The sequence below is a fragment of the Oryctolagus cuniculus genome, chromosome 11, assembly GCF_051225735.1.
Source record: "Oryctolagus cuniculus isolate XC-2025 breed Fujian yellow rabbit chromosome 11, ASM5122573v1, whole genome shotgun sequence".
NCBI classification, from domain to species: Eukaryota; Metazoa; Chordata; class Mammalia; order Lagomorpha; family Leporidae; genus Oryctolagus; species Oryctolagus cuniculus.
The window spans coordinates 72428617-72449091 of NC_142877.1; the positions used below are offsets into that span (position 1 = coordinate 72428617).

General features: G+C 45.4%; 1 protein-coding gene across 5 annotated transcripts in view; it reads left to right on the forward strand.

Annotated features, from left to right (window-relative positions):
• Positions 1-20475, forward strand: part of MYRFL (myelin regulatory factor like) — a 132281-nt gene that overhangs the window by 59526 nt on the left and 52280 nt on the right. For 3 of the 5 annotated variants that reach the window (XR_016216883.1, XM_089308682.1, XM_070052617.2), the window contains exons 7-11: positions 1124-1274; positions 9288-9483; positions 11430-11506; positions 13404-13514; positions 15101-15191. Coding sequence is in view for 3 of the 5 variants with exons in the window: in XM_089308682.1 (XP_089164808.1) it covers positions 1124-1274; positions 9288-9483; positions 11430-11506; positions 13404-13514; positions 15101-15191 (626 nt within the window). In the remaining 2 variants the exon portion in view is untranslated. Of the gene's footprint in view, positions 1-1123; positions 1275-9287; positions 9484-11429; positions 11507-13403; positions 13515-14670; positions 15009-15100; positions 15192-15784; positions 15905-20475 lie in introns of those variants that run through there. The other 2 variants (XM_089308683.1, XM_089308685.1) reach the window with 2 other exon arrangements.

The window sequence follows — 20475 nt, forward strand, 5'->3', positions numbered from 1 at the left end:
AAAAAAAAATCTGACGTTGAATCATACAGTTTGGGAGGCAAACTCAAATTAAGACCAACCACTTGTAAGGATTATGCAAAAATGGTTGGTTGCACATGTGAAATTGCTGTTATGTCACCATTTTTGGCAGACACGGATGGTAGTTTCATGTAGTTGATATTGCACACTCCCAAGATCGTCTCTGTTGCTTTAGCTGGGTTTTAGCTTCTTGGAGTGCTTTCACTTCTGTTATCTCATTCTGTCTGCTTGCGTAATGTTGCAAGATGGGCAAGATAGGCAGTTTTAACTTCTGTTCTTCAGCCGAGGAAGGTGAGACTCTAAGTGAATAAAGAACTCCTCTAAGTTCCGAAGGCTACTCAGACCTCAGATTCTTGGTGCCACAAGAGCCTGTAGCAAATTACTACATGTTGGTTGCAATGAATAAAAACTTCTCACTGCCTTAACGGGAGAGGGAAAAAAAAGTGCAACACAAATAAACCAAAACCTGGGGGTCTGCTGGCTCCTATAATTCAAGCATTCAGGAGTGGATCCCAGAACTGGAGTCACATCCTCAGAGCTGCGTGCCCTTCACTCTTGATTCTGTCTTCTGCGGTGCAGGGTTCATTCCCATGTGGGCTTTGCTTCATGTCCCACAGTGGTGCCAGCAGCTGCTGGGGATGTTATCACACAGGTTCAGACCTCTTGGGAAAGAGCCGTGTCTATGCCTACGCCCCCTGACGTGCCCAGACTCACTAGACTTGGATTGACTTAGGCCACTTGCCCTTCCGGATACAAGCAATGAATGCTCTCCTGCGACTGGTCCAGCCGGGGTCACTGCCTCCCTGGGTCTGGGAGAGGACTTCACTGGAACCACATAGACTTGGGTGGGGGGAGCTATGCAGGCTGTAAGAGAATGAGATTTCCAGCCAGTGTCCGCCACCTCCTCTGGGGGTCCCTGAACTCGAGTTGGTCTTTATGCAGATGAGTGAATAAGGCCAGTAGCACCCTTCCCGCCTCCTGATACCTGGCACTTCCCACAATCACTTGGCTTTGCCTGTGGCCCATCTGTTAACTCCATGCAGCTGTCTCAGGTCTGCGATGAGCAGTCTGGTAGGAAGGGTCTAACTCCCTGATTGCCTTGCAGTGACAAGTAGGAGTCACAGCGGCGACATTCAAGACCACGACGGTGAGGGACACAATGGGACACCTGTGGACCAGTGCTCCCCTGCTCTGAAGTGGCAGCCCTACCAAAGTGTTCCTTGGCACAGCTTGTTAAACAGTCACTATGAAAAACTGTAAGTGGCCCCATGACCCTTGGGGAGGCTGGAGAGTGGGGGGAGACAGGCAGGGCTAAATCTCCAGATTGAGTCTTCAGTATTTGGGCTTTGATGCCAGCACTGGGTATGTGGGATGGGTCAGTGAGAAAGTCTGTCTTCTTGTGCTTTGTTTCCCAACTAATGAATACCTGCCATGCGTTTCTGGCCTGCAGGAACCCAGACATGTGATTCTGACTCATTATAATCTGCCCACTAAGTGTTGGGGGGAGAGGGAATCTTTCTGGGATCACATGCCCAGTTTAAACCAACAGCCAGAAAAGGTGGATCTCCTAAATCACTAGCATGTCACCCTGCAGTTCACTTATACCACCATAGGATACTTTTTTGGGCCACCATCATGTTGTGAATCAGTGTTGTCAAATTCAAAATAAACCTTGCGCAATCATAGCCAGAGGTTTCCTTATATTAAGAGGCTGAAATCAAGCCATATAAGTTATCCTAAAACTGGGAAAGCTTAACCTGATTTTGACATTATATTTCAAGAAATAGTGTGGACATGACTGCTTTTAAACATCTGTTAGAGCTTTTTTATTCCTTAGGATATAATTTACCTACCCAAGTCTTCTAGAATTTTCATTGACTGTAAATGCCCTCTTGAAACTCTAAAAAAGTGTTAATAGTAAAAAAACTAGGATTCTTAAGTAATAAATATGAAATGAGAAATGTTGCGATATAATTGAGGGCCTTCTTGATATTTTCCAAATTCAAGTGTAGGATAGCTTGTCACTAGGATTCTTAAGTTGGGTATACAAGAATGGAGAAATATTTTCTTTAAAAAAAATCTAGGGAGTTAAACAGACTTTGGGAGTTGGTGTGTTTATTGCTATTTTTAAGGATTTATTTATTTGAAAAAGAAGACTTACAGAGAAAAAGGGAGAGACAGAAAGAGAGATCTTCCATTCAGTGGTTCTCTCCTCAAATGGCTGCAACAGCCAGGGCTGGGTCAGGCTGAAGCCAGGAGTCAGGAGCTTCATCTGGGTCTTCCATGTGAGTGCAAGGGCCCAAGCACTTGGGCCATCTTGCACTGCTTTCCCAGGTGTATTAGCAGGGAACTGGAATGGAAGTGAAGCAGCTGGGACTCAGGTGCCATATGGGATGCTGGCGCCATAGGCAGTGGCTCAACCCACTATGCCACAACGCTGACCCCATTTGGTGTGTTTAATAGGAGGCAAAAAGAAGCTAATTGCTAGTTGTATCAGTGAAGTGTCACAACTTTATGTCCTTCCTGCTATGAGCAATTAGAAAATGAAATGAGGGTCCATAGGCTTTGAGTCTTAGCCCTCATTTGGTTATATTCTGGGGAGTTCCATGTTCTGTATTCACTGTGAGGACTGAGGTATGAACTTCACACAGAGGCAGTGGTTTACTTAGACCTTTAATGTTTCCCAGTCCCTGTGCATCTGAGTGGATCAAGTTTTCAAGGTAAGGGTTACTTCTCTTCTTACTTGAAGAGATTTTTAAAAGCATCTCTGCTCCAATGATCTGGAAATAAAAGAACACAGATGGTATCAACTCAAAGGTAAAGAGGCAGATTATTTTGAATGTTTAGCCATAATTCACTTTTGCTAAGCAAAAAAGAGAGGCAATACTCATTGCCATTAAAATTCAGGCTTTCCTGATTCCACTATCTGTAACATTAAGACAGAAAATCACTTATCTTTTCTTCTTAGATAACTCTGCCTAATTTGTTACAAAATATAGTTCCTCTAAATTACCCCAAATGCTATAAAATTAGGGCATTAAAATTCTATTAGATCTTTTTTTCTTGGAATGATGTATTGTCAGAGTCAGTGTAGTTGACTTTATCCTTCACTTTTTTCTTTATTTAAGATTCATTTATTTATTTGAGAGGTAGAGTTACAGACAGAGAGAGGGACAGACAGAGAGAAAGGTCTTCCATCCGCTGGTTTACTCCTTAGATGGCTGCAACTGCCAGAGCCGGGCCAATCTGGAGCCAGGAGCCGGGAGCTTCTTCCGGTCTCCCATGTAGATGCAGGGGACCAAGCATCTGGGCCATCTTCCACTACTTTCACAGGCCATAGCAGAGAGCTGAATTGGAAGGGGAGCAGCAAGGACTTGAACCAACGCCCATATGGGATTTGGGTTCCACAGGCAGAGGCTTAACCCGCTACAACACAGCACCAGGCCCATCCTTCACCTTTGATATTGAGAGCAGAACTGCCATTCTTTAGTAACAAGGACAGATTTCCATAACCAGAGGTTTCTGTTCAGGTTCAGAATAATCCTCACCAGTGTAATTCTTGTCAGTTGTGTTTTAGCGTACAACTGCCCTTAAATTTCAGGTTAATGCTCCTACCTGTTCCTTAAACCCTGCCTTCTTCCCTCAGAGTTTTTGACAGTGAAATATGGAACACTGCAAACAAAATCATTTTTGCTCAATGAAGAGAGCTTATACTACCTTCTGTGGTAAAATCTATACGGTTGTATCCATCTGGCCTTTAAGTGAGCATAGTAGTGGCTTAATTCAAGACACTTTTTTTAATAGAAAGTGTCCAGAGGCCTAGCATGCCTGCTGCTTATTGAATTCCTGGGTGGTGCTGCTATGGTGGCGCCTTTGCCTGATGAGCTACTGGAGGTAATCAGTGACCCAGGGACCTGATCCACAGGGGCGGCTTTTTTGTTTGTTTGTTTGACAGGCAGAGTTAGACAGTGAGAGAGAGACAGAGAGAAAGGTCTTCCTTCCGTTGGTTCACCCCCCAAATGGCCGCTATAGCCAGGGCGCTGCACTGATCCGAAGCCAGGAGCCAGGTACTTCCTCCTGGTCTCCCATGTGGGTGCAGGGCCCAAGCACTTGGGCTATCCTCCACTGCCTTCCCAGGCCACAGCAGAGAGCTGGACTGGAAGAGGAGCAACCAGGAAAGAATCCGGCACCTTAACCAGGACTAGAACCCGGGGTGCCGGCGCCGCAGGCGGAGGATTAGCCTAGTGAGCTGAGGCACGGGCCAGGGGCAGCTTTAACTCCCAAAGAACATGAATGCTCTTTTGCCAAAGCAGGCATGGATAGTTTGCATTTCTGAAAATTTAGAAACTCTGTTGTAATCAGTGGCAGCTGTTCACATTAGGATCCCAGGGAGCAAAGATCCACACAGAAGAGTATCGAGTCCTGTTGTCCTCTGCTAGGGTTCCTGGGAAGGAGCTCCTTGAGAAAGAGATGCACATTTAGGAGGCTCGGGGTATTAAAAGTCACGTTCCGGGGCAGCTCTTTGGCCTAACAGTTAACAGACCCATGTCCCACTTCCCGGTAACTGGGCTTGATACCTGGCTAGGGCTCCTGGCTCCTGCTTCCTGCTAATGCAGACTTCAGGGGACGCCATGTTTCAAGTACTAGGTCCCTGTCACCCATGTGAGAGACCTGGATTGAGTTCCTAGTTCTCAGGCACACCAGTTTGCAGCATTGGGAAGTGAGTCAGGAGATGGAAGATCTCTCTGTCTGACTCTCTCTGTCTTTTCAAGAAATTAAAAATAACACCAAAATCTTGTTCCTTATCTAAAATGTGTACTGGAAAGCTCACTACCAAAGATGTTTCTAATTTAAATTTCTTTTCTACTTGCTCATGTTATATGTTAGTGTGTCTTATTAATATATATTTTAAAGATTTAATTATTTGAAAGTCAGAGTTACAGAAAGGGAGAAGTAGAGCCAGAGAGAGAGAGATCTTCCATCCACTGGTTCACTCCCCAAGTGGCCACAATGGCCAGGGCTGGGCCAGGCTGAAGCTAGGAGCCAGGAGCTTCATCCGTAATTCCTATGTGGGTGTGGGTGCAGGTGCCGCAGCACTTAGTCCATCCTCCACTACTGTCTCAGGCACATTAACAGGGAGGTGGATAGGAAGAAGAGCAGCTGGGGCTTGAATTGGCGCTCATGTGGGATCCTGGTGCTGCAGGTGGCAGCTTTATCCTCTCTGCCACAGTGCCAGCCCCTATGATTATTTTAAAGAGGAATTTACTGAGCATTTATCCACAAAGAATTGTTATTGAAAATAACAGTGATAGGGGCCGGCACCGTGGCTTACTAGTGCCTGTGGCGCCGGCATCCCATATGGGTGCTGGTTTCTAGTCCCGGTTGCTCCTCTTCCAGTCCAGCTCTCTGCTGTGGCTCAGTAGGGCAGTGAGGAGGGCCCAAGTGCTTGGGAGACCAGGAAGAGGCACCTGGCTCCTGGCTTCGGATCGGTGTGGCTCTGGCCGTAGCGGCCATTTTGGGGGTAAACCAATGGAAGGAAGACCTTTCTCTCTATCTCTCTCTCACACTGTTTAACTCTATCTGTCAAATAAAAAAGAAAGAAAGAAAGAAAGAAAATAAAAGTGATGAAGACCCTGGTTCTGTTATCTGCATTCCATATTGGGTGTTTCAGTTTGAGTCCCAGCTCTGCTATTCATTACAGCCTCCTGCAACTGTGCACCCTTGGAGGCAGCAGGTGATGACTCAAGTTAGTTAGGTCCCTGCCACCCACTTGGGAGACGTGATTTGGGTTCCTAGTTCCAGGCTTTAACTAGCCTAGCCCAGTTATTGCATCCTTTGGGGATTGGGCCAGTGGATGGGAACTTGCTCTCTCTCTCTGTGTCTCAATCTTTCTACTTCTGAAATAAATAAATAAATAAAATTTTAAAAAGAAAATGGTAATGATAGAACAAATAAATCAATAGTCTACTTTGACACCTCACTGCTCTCCCACTCCTTTCTGGAGAAGTAACCATCATGGTAGGTTTTCAGAGTTATTGTCAGATTAGGAGAAAAAAGGAAAGGACCATGTTCTATTAAAAATGGGTTTTCAAATAGCTAACACATGGAATCAACCTAAATGCCCATCAACCAAAGGATGGATAAGAAATTATGGGGTATGTACACTATCGAATACTACACACCGGTAAAAAAAATGAAATCCGGTCATTTGCATCAAAATATCAGACTTAGTGAAATAAGCCAGTTGCAAAAGAACAAATACCATATGTTCTTTATCTGTGAGAACTAATAGAGCACCTAAAAGGAACTCTGTAGAAGTTAAATTGATACTTTGAGGAGCAATAACTTAAACAGCTCTTGTCTTGACTGTCTAGGAGCAGTTTTTTTTTTCCATACTATTTGTTGAACTCTTTACTTACTCAACATAGTTACTCATATATGTATAAAGTCAATTGAAAGTAGATCTTAGTAAAAAATAAGAGTGGGAATAGGAGAGGGAGGAGGAGGTTTGTAACTGTAAAGCTATATATTTCTGCGTACATTCCTATGGAATTACTTCCAAGGGTAAGTTTAAAAAGTTTTAAAAACTTGCCAAGGGACCCCAAATCCCATTAAGCTGGGTGGTAAAAATGCCATTTAAAGTGTTAAAGTGATCATATTAAGTGTTAAAGTGAGCATATAGATAGGATTAAGTGTTAAAAAGATCATATAAATAAGATCAAGTATCTGGTAATAATAATAATAATAAATAGAATTAAAAAGGAGAGAATGTTCCAACATGAGAAACAGTCCACACAGCAGACCCATAGAATGACAATTGCTTTAAGTAGCATTCTGACCTCAGAATCAGCCTTTAAGACATTCAGGCCTGGCTGAAAAGCCCATGAGAGCATTTCAGGCATGGAAAGCCAAGACACTGTGGCAAAAAATGTTCTACATGAAAGATCTCTGTGATCGAGACCCCAGCAGAGAGAAGTGGCCATCAAAGAAGGATGTACTTTTCTCTGAAGGGAGAAGAGAACTTCCCACTTTGATTATGGCCTTGTCTAAATACTGATGGAGTTTGTGGATTCAAAAGGCTTCCATAGCCTAGGCAACTCTTGACAAGAGTCTCGGGTGGTCACAGATATCATACGTAAGAGTGTTAATTGTTAAATTGACAACAGGAGTCACTGTGCGCTAACTCCCCATGCAGGACCTTTGTCTTCAATGAGTTGTATTATGAGAGTTAACTGTAAAACTTGTTCTTAAACAGTTTTTTTTTGTGTGTATGTGTATGCAAATTGTTGAAATCTTTACTTAGTATAGAGTTGATCTTCTGTATATAAAGTTAATTGAAAATGAATCTTACTGGATAATGGGACTGGGAATGGGAGAGGGAGGAAGAGGAGTGGGAGTGTGGGTGGGAGGGTGGGTTTGGTGGGAAGAATCACTGTATTCCTAAAGTTGCACTTATGAAATTTGTATTCCTTAAATAAAAGGTTGTCGCTCCCCCTCTTCATGGAGGAACGACACTAAGCCCTGCCTAGGCTTCATATCCGAGTCACGGCACCATTATGTCGCTCCCCCTCTTCGTGGAGGAGCAACACTGAACCCTGCGCTGTTCTTTCGTCTGCTCGGCCTTCCCCGGGTTTGCTGCTGGTTCTTCCCGGGTTGGCTACTATCCCTTCCACCTCCGTGGAAGGGCGGTTCCCCCTGCCACATTCCCCACTTCCGCAGGGGAGCGGCACACCGCCGGCCGGCTCTCTCGGGGGCTGCACAGGTGTTCCCCTTAGATGTTCCTCTTAGATGTTCCTGGTGCATGCCGTCTCTCTCCTCCTTTATAGTCCTCCTCCGCCAATCCCAACTCGGCTGCCCACACGCCAAGTACGCTGCTCTCCTCCAATCAGGAGCAGGTCCTGCTGTTTATTGGCTGAACTGGAGGCAGCTGTGTAGAAGCTGTTTTCTTCTCTCCCAGCGCCATATTGTGGGAGAGCAGATGCATAGAATAAGTCTTAATTCCAGTAACTTAGTCTAGTCCGAATTGCTCCCCACAAAAGGTTTCTTTGGGAAAAAAAGGTTTTCAATCAGTGATGTGACTGTCTGTGGTTAATTTGGTGTAAACCTACTGCTAGTTATTCTGACCAGTCTGCTTTTCTATATGACTACCAAGAGGCTGAATGTTTACTTGTTTGAGTGATTTTCTTTTTAAAGATTTACTTATTTATTTGAAAGACAGAGTTATAGGTAGAGAGGAGGAGATTTTCCATCCACTGGTTCACTCCTCAGATAGGCACAACAGCCACGCTAGACCAGGCCTAAGCCAGAAGCTGGGAGCTTTTTCCAGGTTTCCCACATGGTTGTCAGGGGCCCAAGCACTTGGGCCATCTTCCGGTGTCTTCCCAGGTGCATTAGCTGGGAGGTAGTTCACAAGTAGAGAAGCTGGTATATGATATAGTGCTCATATGGGATGCCAGCATTGCAGGTAGCAGCTTAACCTGCTGCACTAAAATGCGAGCCCTTGAATGATTTTTTTAAAATATTTATTTATTTTTTTATTTGAAAGCCAGAGTTACACAGAGAAGGAGAGTCAGAGAGAGAGAGAGAGAAAGAGGGCTTCTATCTGCTGGTTCACTCCCTAAGTAGCCGCAATGGCTGGAACTGTGCTGATCCGAAGCCAGGAGCCAGGAGCTTCCTCCAGGTCTCCCACATAGGTGCAGGGGCCCAAGAACTTGGGCTATCTTCTACTGCTTTCCCAGTCCACAGCAGAGAGCTGGATCAGAAGTGGAGCAGCTGGGACTTGAACTGGCGCCCATATGGGATGCTGGCACTGCAGACTTTACCCGCTATGCCATAGTGCCAGCCCCTTGAATAAATTTTTGAGTGTGCTGTCGCTGATGAAATTTAGAGACTGTTTTGAGGAGGAAGGAGATGAATCCTATTACTGATATTTCACAAGCGAATGCTGTAACTTTTCTACATCTTGCCAATGGCTTTCTGTCATATTGTGGAGGCAAATTAGAAGTCTGAAAAGTGGACAGGCACTCTGAGGAAGCAGAGCTCCCACTCAGTAAGAAGTGTACTTCTTCCTGAGAGCAGATTAAAAATGAGGTAGGAGCCAGTGGTGTTTTTAAATATCGTTTTCATTTCCTCAGTAAAAATTCAAGACACCACTTGATTAAATATAATAAAAGGCACTTTCCACAATGTATTTCCTTGAGATGTTTATGCAATTGATATTATCAATGAAAGAAAATGTGCAATTGTTTTCTTGATTCCTTTTGTCCTAGACCTGATGTGGGCTATCGAGTTATCACAGACAAAGGATTTAATTTTTCACCAGCAGATGAAGCTTTTGTTTGCCAAAAGAAGAACCATTTTCAGATAACCATCCACGTCCAAGTTTGGGGGAATCCAAAATTTGTGAAAACCCAAATGGGCCTAAAGCCAATAGAAATGTTTTACTTAAAAGCTTTTGGAATTAAGGTAAGCCTTTTATTTTGTTCAATGTAATGCTGTCAACATTCAGTAATAATTGCAGTTGTCTATTACCATATAAATAAAAATTACTCCCAAACTTAGTGACTTAACATAACACTGACCCGGGGCCGGCACTGTGGCATATTGGTTAAAACTGCCACCTTCAGTGCCACCGTCCCCTATGGGCACTGGTTCGAGTCCTGGCTGCTCCACTTCCGATCCAGCTCTCTGCTATGGCCTGGGAAAGCAGTAGAGGATGGCCCAAATCCTTGGGCCCCTGCACCTGCGTGGGAGACCTGGAGGAAACTTCTGGCTCCTGGCTTTGGATTGGCGCAGCTCCGGCTGTTGCAGCCAACTGGGGAGTGAACCAGTGGCTGGAAGACTTTTCTCTCTCTCTCTCTCTCTTTCTCTCTCTCTCTCTCTCTTTCTGCCTCTTCTTGTTTCTGTGTAACTCTGCCTTTCAAGTAAATAAATACACTTAAAAAAAAAAAAAAGCTAACACTGACCATTTGGGTCACAAAGCTACAGCTGCATCCAAGCTCGTCTTTGATGCCTTATCTCTATTCCGGAATTGTCAGCCTGGCCGTTTCCAAGACGGCTGGCTCATGCGTGTGAAGCTGGAGCTGACCACCAGCTGTTACGTCAAAAGGGGCTGGGACTCGGGCTGGGAAGCCTTAGCTCTTCTCCGTGTGGACCTCTCTCGGGCAGCTCGTGCTGCCTCACGGCACAGTGCGTGGGCTCTGAGAATGGGTGTTCCCACGCCCAGGAAGTGGAAGCGGGCAATTTGCTAAGCCTGGGCTCAGAAAGTGGGACAGCCATCACTTCAAACTACGGTTTCTTAGTTTTTAGTGTACAAATCCTGCACTTCTCTCCCATGAATTTTTTCCTTAAGTATTGTATTCTTATTTATGATGGTGCATTTTCAGGTGAGTAGGTTGATGGTGTTCATCAGATTCTTACAGTCACTAGTATAGTCAGTACCTCTGTTGTGTGATAGAGGGGAAGCGGAAGCCCAGTAATGTTACACAGTGCATCCGAGATGGTGAGTGGTAGAGCTGAGTTTAAGGCTCAGATTGGCTTCTGAATGGTAAAAACTTTTTATTGAATCATTGCCTCATTTTCAGCTTTTTAGGGGGGAGGCTTCTGTCATCCACATGTTTTGTTCTGATTTTATTCACTGGGGCTTAGGCATTGAGTCTCCAAAAATGGGCTTTGCTGCTGAACACATCAGCTGCTCTTGCTCCAAACTGAGCTCTTACCAAACCAAAACCAAGCGAAGCCAAAGCAAACCAATAATAAAAAGCCTCAAAATACATACAACAAATAAAAACAAAACCTATTTTTCTAATTATGTAGGTAATATGAGTTCATTGTGAAAATTTTGGAACCTAACATAAATGGATAACAAAAGATAAAAAATGTATTTGCCAAGATTCATGGAATATTAAGAAGAGTATATAGTCGATGTGAATAAATGTCATTCCCTATGTTTTACATATGTCTGTTTCACTGTTTTTCCGTATTGGAAGATAAGCTCCCCAAAGGGCAGGGATCTGGGAGAATGTTGTTTCCCTCTTAGTCCCAGTTGGTGTGCGGTGTGTAGTTACAGACCCAGTGAGCGACTGGAAGCCCTTCCTGTGGTATTGCCTCCGGCTTGATTTGCTCCTGATGTTTGAATCTAGACGTTCACTCTGTATTCACTTCCTGCCTAGATACTCCTTGTGTTTTATTGTTTAAATTATGTTTTTATTTCTTTTCCCCATCAGTTATACACTGCTTTAAGGCAGGAACCATGGTCTTCTATGTCTTTTCTGTGACTTGTACCTCCAGCCCAGGGCCTACCATGGTCTCTTGGAAAACTTTATAAGTATACTTGAACACTCTGCAAATGCGCATTTTTATTATTAAATTGGCTTATTAAGTATTTCACTTATCTTTGTTGTTCCATACAGGCAGAAGCCACCAATCAAATAATTGCTATTGAACAGTCCCAAGCAGATAGAAGCAAAAAGATTTTCAATCCTGTTAGGTAAGAATATCTTTTCTGAATTCCTTGGTGGATGCTTTATGAAGATCTATCACCTAATTTATTTTTCTTTTTAAAAATGAAACCCATGAATATAATAAATTAATAATAAGTTAGTGAAATGAACACATGGTTGTCAACAAAAGTAAAGTTGTAAAATGCATTGAGATCATGAAAAAATTCTTTATAAAAGGGCCACTTTTTACATCATCATATAAAAATCTAAGTGTATTTATTTGAGAGGTAGAGATAGAAAAAGAGAGAAAGAGACAACAAGCAAACCATCCGCTCGTTTACTGCTCAGATGCCTGCAGCATCCAGGTAGCTGGAATTGGGAGCCGGGAACCCAAGCCAGGTCTCCTATGTGTTTGGCAGAAATTCTACTTGAGCCACACAGCTGCCTCCCAGGGTCTACATTAGCAGGAAGTGTAAGTCAAGAAGCAGAGCTGGGTATTGAACCCAGGGACATATGGGACATAGACACATAGACAGGTATCCTAAACAGCACATTTTTTTAAAAGAGTTATTTATTTATTTGAAAGTTGGAGTTACACAGAGAGAGAAGGAGAGGCCGAGAGAGAGAGAGAGGTCTTTCATCTGCTGGTTCACTCCCCAGATGACCTTAATGGCCAGATCTGTGCCGATCCGAAGCCAGGAGCCAGGAGCTTCTTCCAGGTCTCCCACCAGGTGCAGTGGCCCAAGGACTTGAGCCATCTTCTACTGCTTTCCCAGGCCAGGAGAGAGCTGGATCAGAAGAGGAGCAGCTGGGACTAGAACCGGTGCCCATGTGGGATGCTGGCACTGCAGGCGGCAGCCTTACCTGCTACGCCACAGCGCTGGCCCCCCTAAACAGCATCTTAACCACTAGGCTAGATGCTTCCTCAAATCATAATTATTTTTACAGCAAGCTTGCTAACAACTTTACTACCAATTTTGGGTCTTTGAGATAGATTATGGCTAGATATTTCTTTTACTTTTTCATTTAAATCAGCATGGTGCTGATGAATTAAGGTTTTAGACCCTGCTGTGTTTACGATTGTTTTTCTGTTTTCTTTTTTTTTACCTAGAAACCTTTTATTTAAGGTATATAAACTTCATGCATTTCATGTATACGATTTGTTTTTTCTTATATTTTAAAGTTATGTCAATAGATTGACGAGTGAGTTCCAAAATAGACACATGCAAGATTGGTCATATCCAAGGCATAGGCACTGCATATGGCAGTCCAGAGCCAGAGTCCCCTGTGCAGAATGACTGGGAGTAGGGTTGCCTTTTGACAGATTGGCTGGGATGCAGTTGAGACATCTCAGTGTTTTGTTGCTGAGTCACTCCACTTTGGGCCAGGAAGAAGACGGTTCTGCAGCCTGGACGAACAGGTGATAACTCAAGCTGATGCTCAGGCAGGAACCATTTGTACAAACACCACACTCAGCTCTCCTGGTGCAGCTGGTTCGCTCTCACTGGGCAGGCTGCACGCGGCCATCCTCTGCAGGAAGCTGTCTCCCATCCGTGGCCTGGGATAGGACAGATCTGTGAAGGAGTGGCAAGGCTGGAGAAATTGCAAGACAGCAGTGGTCCAAATGAAATGTGTCTTTTTCTCCCTGCCATGGAAGTGCCAGCACCCGTAGGTGGTGTGAGGAACACATAGCCCTTAGGAGCCAGAAGCTCCAGGCTTGAGCTCCTGCTGAGTCAGTCAGCTTCTCTCACCGCACAAGGTCAGTCTGTGGCCTCCCTGGCATCAGTTCCTGACCATGCTGTGGATCAGCGGTTGGCATGCACTCTCCTGTACCATGTGATGAAACTGAGGAATAAACATTCTCAGAGCCCGAGAGCGGATTAGGTCCCACCAAAGACTTTGTGTTCTCTTGTGATCACTTGGTATTTCTGCTGTTTATTTTAGAATCGACCTCCTGGCCGACCAGGTCACCAAAGTAACGCTGGGACGATTACACTTCAGCGAAACCACAGCAAATAACATGAGAAAGAAGGGGAAACCAAATCCTGACCAGAGGTACTCCAGCCAGCCAGCACGCTGGGCCTCCCTGGGCTGCTGCCCTGCTTTCTCTGACTCTTCCAGTTTATTCCCATACTCCTTTGCCCATAGACATTCTCCCTCTCCTGTCTGCACTCCCCATGATGCCCGCTCTCCTGCGCAGCTTTGATTCCCTGTAGCCTTCTCTGTGGGACTTCGTGCTTATGTGTCATGGCCAAGGCGGGCTGGGCTGACTGCATTTCCCAAGCCTGCGTGCTGGTTGCTGGTGCCGCACTCTGAGTCCTGAAGCTTTGCTTTCATCGTTTGCATTAGAAAAGAAAATACATTTGTCATCATGATTTAGACCTGTGGTTCTCCAAGTGTGTTGCCAGGGCTAGCTAGAAGAAACAGCAATACCTGGACGCTTGTTAGAAATACAAGAAGGTATTCTCAGACCATTCTTCACCATCACGGGCTTCTGGCTGTGCAGGTCCCTAAAGACCAGCTGAACCAAACATTCCAGGTGTGGGGTTCGGCGATTTGTATTTTAAGAAACCCTCCGGGCGATCCTGCTGTGTGCTCGAGTTTGAGAACCACTGGTTTTAGAACATAGGTTTGGTTGTTGAATGGAATTGCATTTGCATATTTGATAATGCCATTTGCTAACTGGGGGACTTTGGGGACGTAACCTCTCTGAGACTGGTTCTCCTATACTGTAAAGTGGGGACAATCATGATATCCTACTCCAATAGGGTTGTTTTTGGAGTCTAAATGAAAGAATGTAGGTAAATCGCTAAGCCCAGTGCCTGACACATTTTGAATTCTCCATGGTAGCTGATAACAGTAATTACTGAATTACTGTACCTTCCAGACAGAAATCTTGTTCTCTAGGATTGGAGAATCCATAGAGCCTTATAATGGAAGCTGGTAAAGGTTTTCATGTAGTGTTAAACAGCAAAAGTTTCTTTGATAATGGTAGTTTTTATTTCAACTTCCAAGAAATGATCTAATCTTAAACTTGTCAGCAAAACATAATGAAGACGCAACTGAAATAACAGTGAGTAAAATCGCCTTGGGAGCCATTGGATTGGAAGTTCAGGGCTAGGGCTGAAGTTGAGACCTGAGGATGATGAAGGTGCAGGCTACACAGCCAAGAACAGATCAGGGTAGGAAGGATGGATCACTCTCCATTGAGGCCTAAGACAGTGCCATGGGTGTCTCTGGACAAAGGGACCTCTGGTGGCGTCCTGCTGTTTGTGAGCAGTGCTGTGTCCAGGGCCCGGGAATGCAGCTGGGTGAGGCCTGGCCAAGTCAGCACAGATGCGCTGAGCCCAGGCCCCCACTGGGCTGGCTCCCCAGGGAAGGCTGCTTTCCTGCTGCTTTGGAGCCTGCAAAACAGCTCACACATGCCTCCAAATGGGCAAAGGGCAGACCCCGAACAATACCAAGTGCATCAATTGCTTGCTCATTTCACTGTGGGGGACAACACAGAGCAGAAGGGAAAAGACAGTCTTTAAATAAGCACTCTTCTGGGTAAACACACTATTGATTCCCTGGGGTGTATTTGCACCAACCGTGTCTCTGTTCCCTGACGTGTTGGCATTGGTCTGCTCTTTCTGAATTAGATACTTCATGTTGGTGGTTGGACTGTATGCTGCTAACCAAGACCAGTTCTATCTGTTGTCTGCCCACATCTCTGAGAGGATCATTGTAAGGGTAAGGTCCGTTCTTTGGCTTCCTTGGATGATCTTCCCTATGGGTTGGATTTGAGTTTCCAGTGGGAGGCTCCAATGATGATGTTGATGCTGATGATAGTAATAGCAGAAGCTATTTGTCTAGCTTTTACACAGTGGCTCCCAACCAGGGGTGGTTTTGTTCCCCAAGGGTCGTGTGACAAGGTCTGGAGGATGCTTTTGGACGATACAACTGGCCAGTAGTGGGTAGAGACTCGGGATGCCGCTCAGCACTTTACAGTGCCCGGAACAACCCCCACAACAAAGACGATTCCTCACAAAATGTCAGTGCTCCCAAGGGAGAGAAACCTTGGTCTTTAGTCTGTGTTCCGAGCACGGAGCTAAATAATTTAGATACAGCATCATTTTACCTTGTGATAATTTGCACTGTATCTTCTTTACACCCAGAAGGATTCAGGGTCTAGAAGCCAACTCGTTCACGATCACAGTGTTTATAGATGAGGAAGCTGGGGTGATAACCCAACTCTCCCTGACCCCAAAGTCCACAGGGTGGGGAAAGCGGTAGGAAAGCGGTCCGTGCTCCAAAGTGAAGCAAACAGGAAGGTCTCAGCATTCGGCTGAATGCATGATTGGCTGATTGGCCACAGCTGTGGACAGGAGTCTTGGCAGCTGCAGCTGCGGCTGTGTGAGGTCCGGCTGGCCACCGCTGAGAATGCCAGGGGCGTGAGGTAACAGGTATGTGCAGGGCTGGCCACCCTGGGAGGAGCTGTGTCGTCCCCGGGCTTGGAAGTGGTACAGAGAGGGGGACGTGCAGACTCATTTTTGATGGGCATGACCACGTGTGTGGCTGTTCCCTAGGCCCTGGGGAGAGGAGCTGCACTCCTCGGGGGAAGCAGAGCCTCTCTTGGCCTGAAACAAAACATCCTCTGTGGTGCTTTTGGTAAAGTAAGAGTAGCAAGCTACTTATTAGTAGAAATCCTGAACCTTTCTCAAAGTTTGATTGGAGGCAAAGTAATGAGTAAAAGATCCCTGTGTTTAGATGTCCCAGCAGTGAGGGCTGGGGCCTGATTACCTAGAGCAAATGAGGCTCCCCTGGAGCTGAGGCAGGGTCCGGGGCACCTTCCTTTGGTCAGAGCAGATCTCAGAGGTGCCAGTCCATCCTCAGTAGGGCCCACACTGTCTTTGACGTCTCGCCTGGTGCCATCTGGGCTCGCTATGCTGTGTTAACAGATCTGCTTCAAAGTCCAGTCTGCGAACCTTGGCTGCTTGCTGCTATGATTCCTCTCAGGAAGGAATACAGACTGACAATGCCATTCTTTTCGGAGTAAGCCTAGCTTGGCTGTGCTGACGGTGCTTGTCCAGAGCTGTGTAACTCCTGCCTGAGTCAGACAGTCTGCTAGTCACCTGCATACTTTGAATAATTTACCTGGTGACAAGGCATCTCCATTTGCTGCTGGCAGCTCCTGCACAGCTGCCCTGTGGCTGCTGTAAGAGCTCTCTTAATTGGCACTTCTTTCTATCCAAAGCGCAATGATAATTAGCTCATAATGATGACTTGAAAAGTGCAAAGTCTCTGCAATTCGTTTTCAGTATGAATACTAAAAAATAGTCAATTGTACTCAGCATAGATTATGTGTCATGTTATTCCCTACATTTTTACTTCTAAGATCTGACAGCTTTCTCCTAGCTGTGATTTTTTTTAATTTTTATTTTTTTGGTTAAAGAGAATTAGAGGACCCCATTCCACAAGTGTGCTGAGTAATAGAAACTTACCCTAAAGCAATGATAATAACATATACTCTTCACCTGCCCCTCAACTAGAGCCAGCTTATTGATGTTCTAAGATTCTAACCCCAAAACAAAGAAGTGAAAACAAATGCAGATTTTTTTTTAGCCTCTGCTTAATTATTAATGTTTAAAACAACCAAGAGAAAAATTGATTTTAGAAATAGTGTTAGTGGCTGGTGCTGCGGTGTACCGGGCAAAGCCGCCACCTGCTATGCAGGCATCCCATATGGGCACCAGTTCAAGACCCGGCTGTTCCACTTCTGATCCAGCTCTCTGCTATGGCCTGAGAAAGCAGTGGAAGATGCTTTTACCGTTTCTCCATGAACTTTTGGAAGTACCCTCATAGCCCCTGAAGAATCTCAGGGCAAGAAATGTATTCTGTGCACATTTCTAAAACTCACTCATTCAAACACTAACACCATCTTTTTAAAAAAAGATTTATTTATTTGAAAGGCAGAATTACAGAGAGGCAGAGACAGGAAGAGAGAGAAGTTATATGCTGGTTCACTCCCCAAATGGCCACAACAGCCGGAGCTTGGCCAACCTGAAGCCAGGAGCCAGGAGCTTCTTCTGGGTCTGCCCACATGGGTGCAGGAGCCCAAGGACTTGGGCCATCTTCTACTGCTTTCTCAGGCCATAGCAGAGAGCTGGATCAGAAGAGGTGCAGCCAGGACTTGAAACAGCACCCATATGTGACACTGACGCCGCAGGTTGAGGATTAACCAACTGTTCCATAGCACCAGTCCCAGTGTAGCCTCTTACACCATGGCTGGATTGTTTGAGCTCAAAAATGAAGGATGGAGAGAAAAACTTAACGAAGACATCATGGAGCTGACTGAGTTACACAGAGAACCGCAAACTGCATTTCCTAAATCCAGATGCATTTTGAGGCCTAACAACCACTCTTCCGAATAACAGAGATCAACGCCTTGCTATTTGGTAAAGATAATTGTGTGAAGATTGGACCTTGATGAGTCTCAGGCCCCCAGCAGAGCTGCAGGAGGCCCCACTTAGCAGCCTTCCCCTTGCAGATCTTGGGCAGGATCCAGTAATTGTCTGGGTTGTCAATCAAAACAGCTTTAGAATTCTATTATGGTCTTATCGTGTAAATTGACCAATTTGGTGGCGACTGAGGTTTACTCAGAGAGCAGGTTTGTTTCCCCGGACTTTGTTTTTGGGAGCTTTCCCCAGCGGAGTTCTCTCCGATTCCTGTTGGCTCCGCTTCCCTTCTAGAACACTGCATTACACGTAGTTAGGCATGCTGGTCTGCACGCAGCAGGGGAGATTGCTTTTGTCTGCTTTTCAAAGACACATGAGGGTTCCTCCCTAATTTTGAAAGCAAGTAAGTTACTCAGTGTTATTTTCCAGAAGAACAGAAACGGGCACAGCCCCCAAGAACTCCTGTGTTATGGATCTGCAGTCCACACTGACGTGGGAAGCTGACACCCGGGAGCAGGGAAGAAAACAGAACGGAGGCAGTTGCAGGGATGCCAAGGACAGGGGCAGAGCAGAGCTGTCCTGGTTGTCATCTTATTTTCGCTGCTGTGGCCTGTTTCTACCCACATGACATATAGCCATTTCTTTTTTTTTTTTTTCTAAGATTTATTTATTCATTTGAAAGGCAGAGTTACACAGAGAGAAAAGGAGAGGCAGAGAGAGAGACAGATCTTCCATCCGCTGTTTCACTCCCCAGTTGGCCGCAATAGTCAGAGCTGTGCCGATTTGAAGCCAGGAGCCAGGAACTTCTTCTGGGTCTTCCACGTGGGTGCAGGGGCCCAAGGACTTGGGCCATCCTCTACTGCTTTCCCAGGCCACAGCAGAGAGCTGGATTGCAAGTGGAGCAGCTGGGACTCGAACCGGCATCCATATGGGATGCCAGCAGTGCAGGCACGTCTTTACCTGCTATGCCACAGCACTGGCCCAAGAGAATATGCATTTCTAACAAGCTCCTGGGAGATGCTGATGTGTATCTTGCAGATCATACCCTTGAGTAGCACTGGGGAGAACATTTTTCTGGGCCCACTTTCTGCAATCCTTTAAAAGGGTGAAAAATTTGGTTTCCTAGGAGCTGCCTTTCTCTGTTAATTACAAACGATGGGTCCTGCGCTGTGGTGTAGTGGGTGAAGCTGCAGCCTGTAGTGCCGGCATCCCATATGGGCACTAGTTCGAGTCCCAGCTGCTCCAATTCCGATGCAGCTCTCTGCTATGGCCTGGGAAAGCAGTAGAAGATGGCCCAAGTGCTTGGGCCCCTGCTCCCACGTGGGAGACCCAGAAGAAGCTCCTGGCTCCTGGCTTCAGATCGGCACAGCTCCAGCGACTGTGCCACAGCGTCGACCCCGTACTGCGGCCATTTTGGGAGTGAACTAGCGAGTAGAAGACCCCTCTCTCTCTCTCCCCTCTCCCTCTCTTTTTCTCTTAGCCTCTGCCTCTCTGTAACTCTGCCTTTCAAATAAATAAATAAATAAATAAATAAATAAATAAATCTTTTTAAAAAATTACAAATGCTAGTAAAACAAACAAACAAAAATCCTAGCATTTTATTTCATAGTTAACCAGAGTAGGTCCCAAATTACTTCTGATTCTGTTTCCTATTATAAGCACCTGCAGAGGGCACCCTTTGCATTTGTGGTCTTTGTGATTAGAATTCTCCCAGGATTGTGCCAATTGCAGATTTGTTGCTGAGGGAAGCAGACTGATCAATTATGGGACAGACTGTGGTTTCTGTGCCCAACAGAGGTATGTTGAGGGTGCATTTGAGACTTAACTGTTCATGCACCCATGATTTCATTAATCTCACAGTTATAACCCTGTAAGATGGGTAAAGAAGACAAAATTATCTTTATTCTTCAGAAGGGAAGGCTGGCACAAAGAGGTGAAGTGACTGCCCCAAGGTCACGTAACCAGTTAGTGTCATTACATATGAAGGCATGCCAAAAAGCTCATGGAGGGGCTGGCGCTGAGGCATGGTGGGTAAAGCCGCCTTCTGGAGCATTGGCATCCCATGTGGGTGCCAGTTCAAGTCCTGGCTGCTGCACTTCCAATCTAGCTCCCTGATAATGCACCTGGGAAAGCAGCGGAAGATAGCCCAAATCTTTGGGCCTCTGCACCCACATGGGAGATGGGAATGAAGCTCCTGGCTCCTGGCTTCGGCCTAGCCCAGCCCTGGCCGTTGCAGCCATTTGGAGAGTGAACCAGTGGATGGAAGACCTCTCTCTCTGACTCTCTCACTCTCTCTCTCTACCTCTGCCTCTCTGTAACTCTTTCAAATAAATAAATCTTTAAAAAAATTCATGGAAAAATGGAATGAAAATATGTTTGGGGGTTGCAAAAGCAGTTTATTTTGGTGCAAAAAATTTTGAAATCCACACATATGAGGAATCTTGAGAAAGGTCATAGACAATACATTTTATGAAAAAGCTATGCATGAATTTCAAAAATATTTTTACCCCAAAATCAACATCTTCATTTTATTGTCCATGAACTTTTCAGGGTATCCTCATGGACTAGAAGGTTCAGGT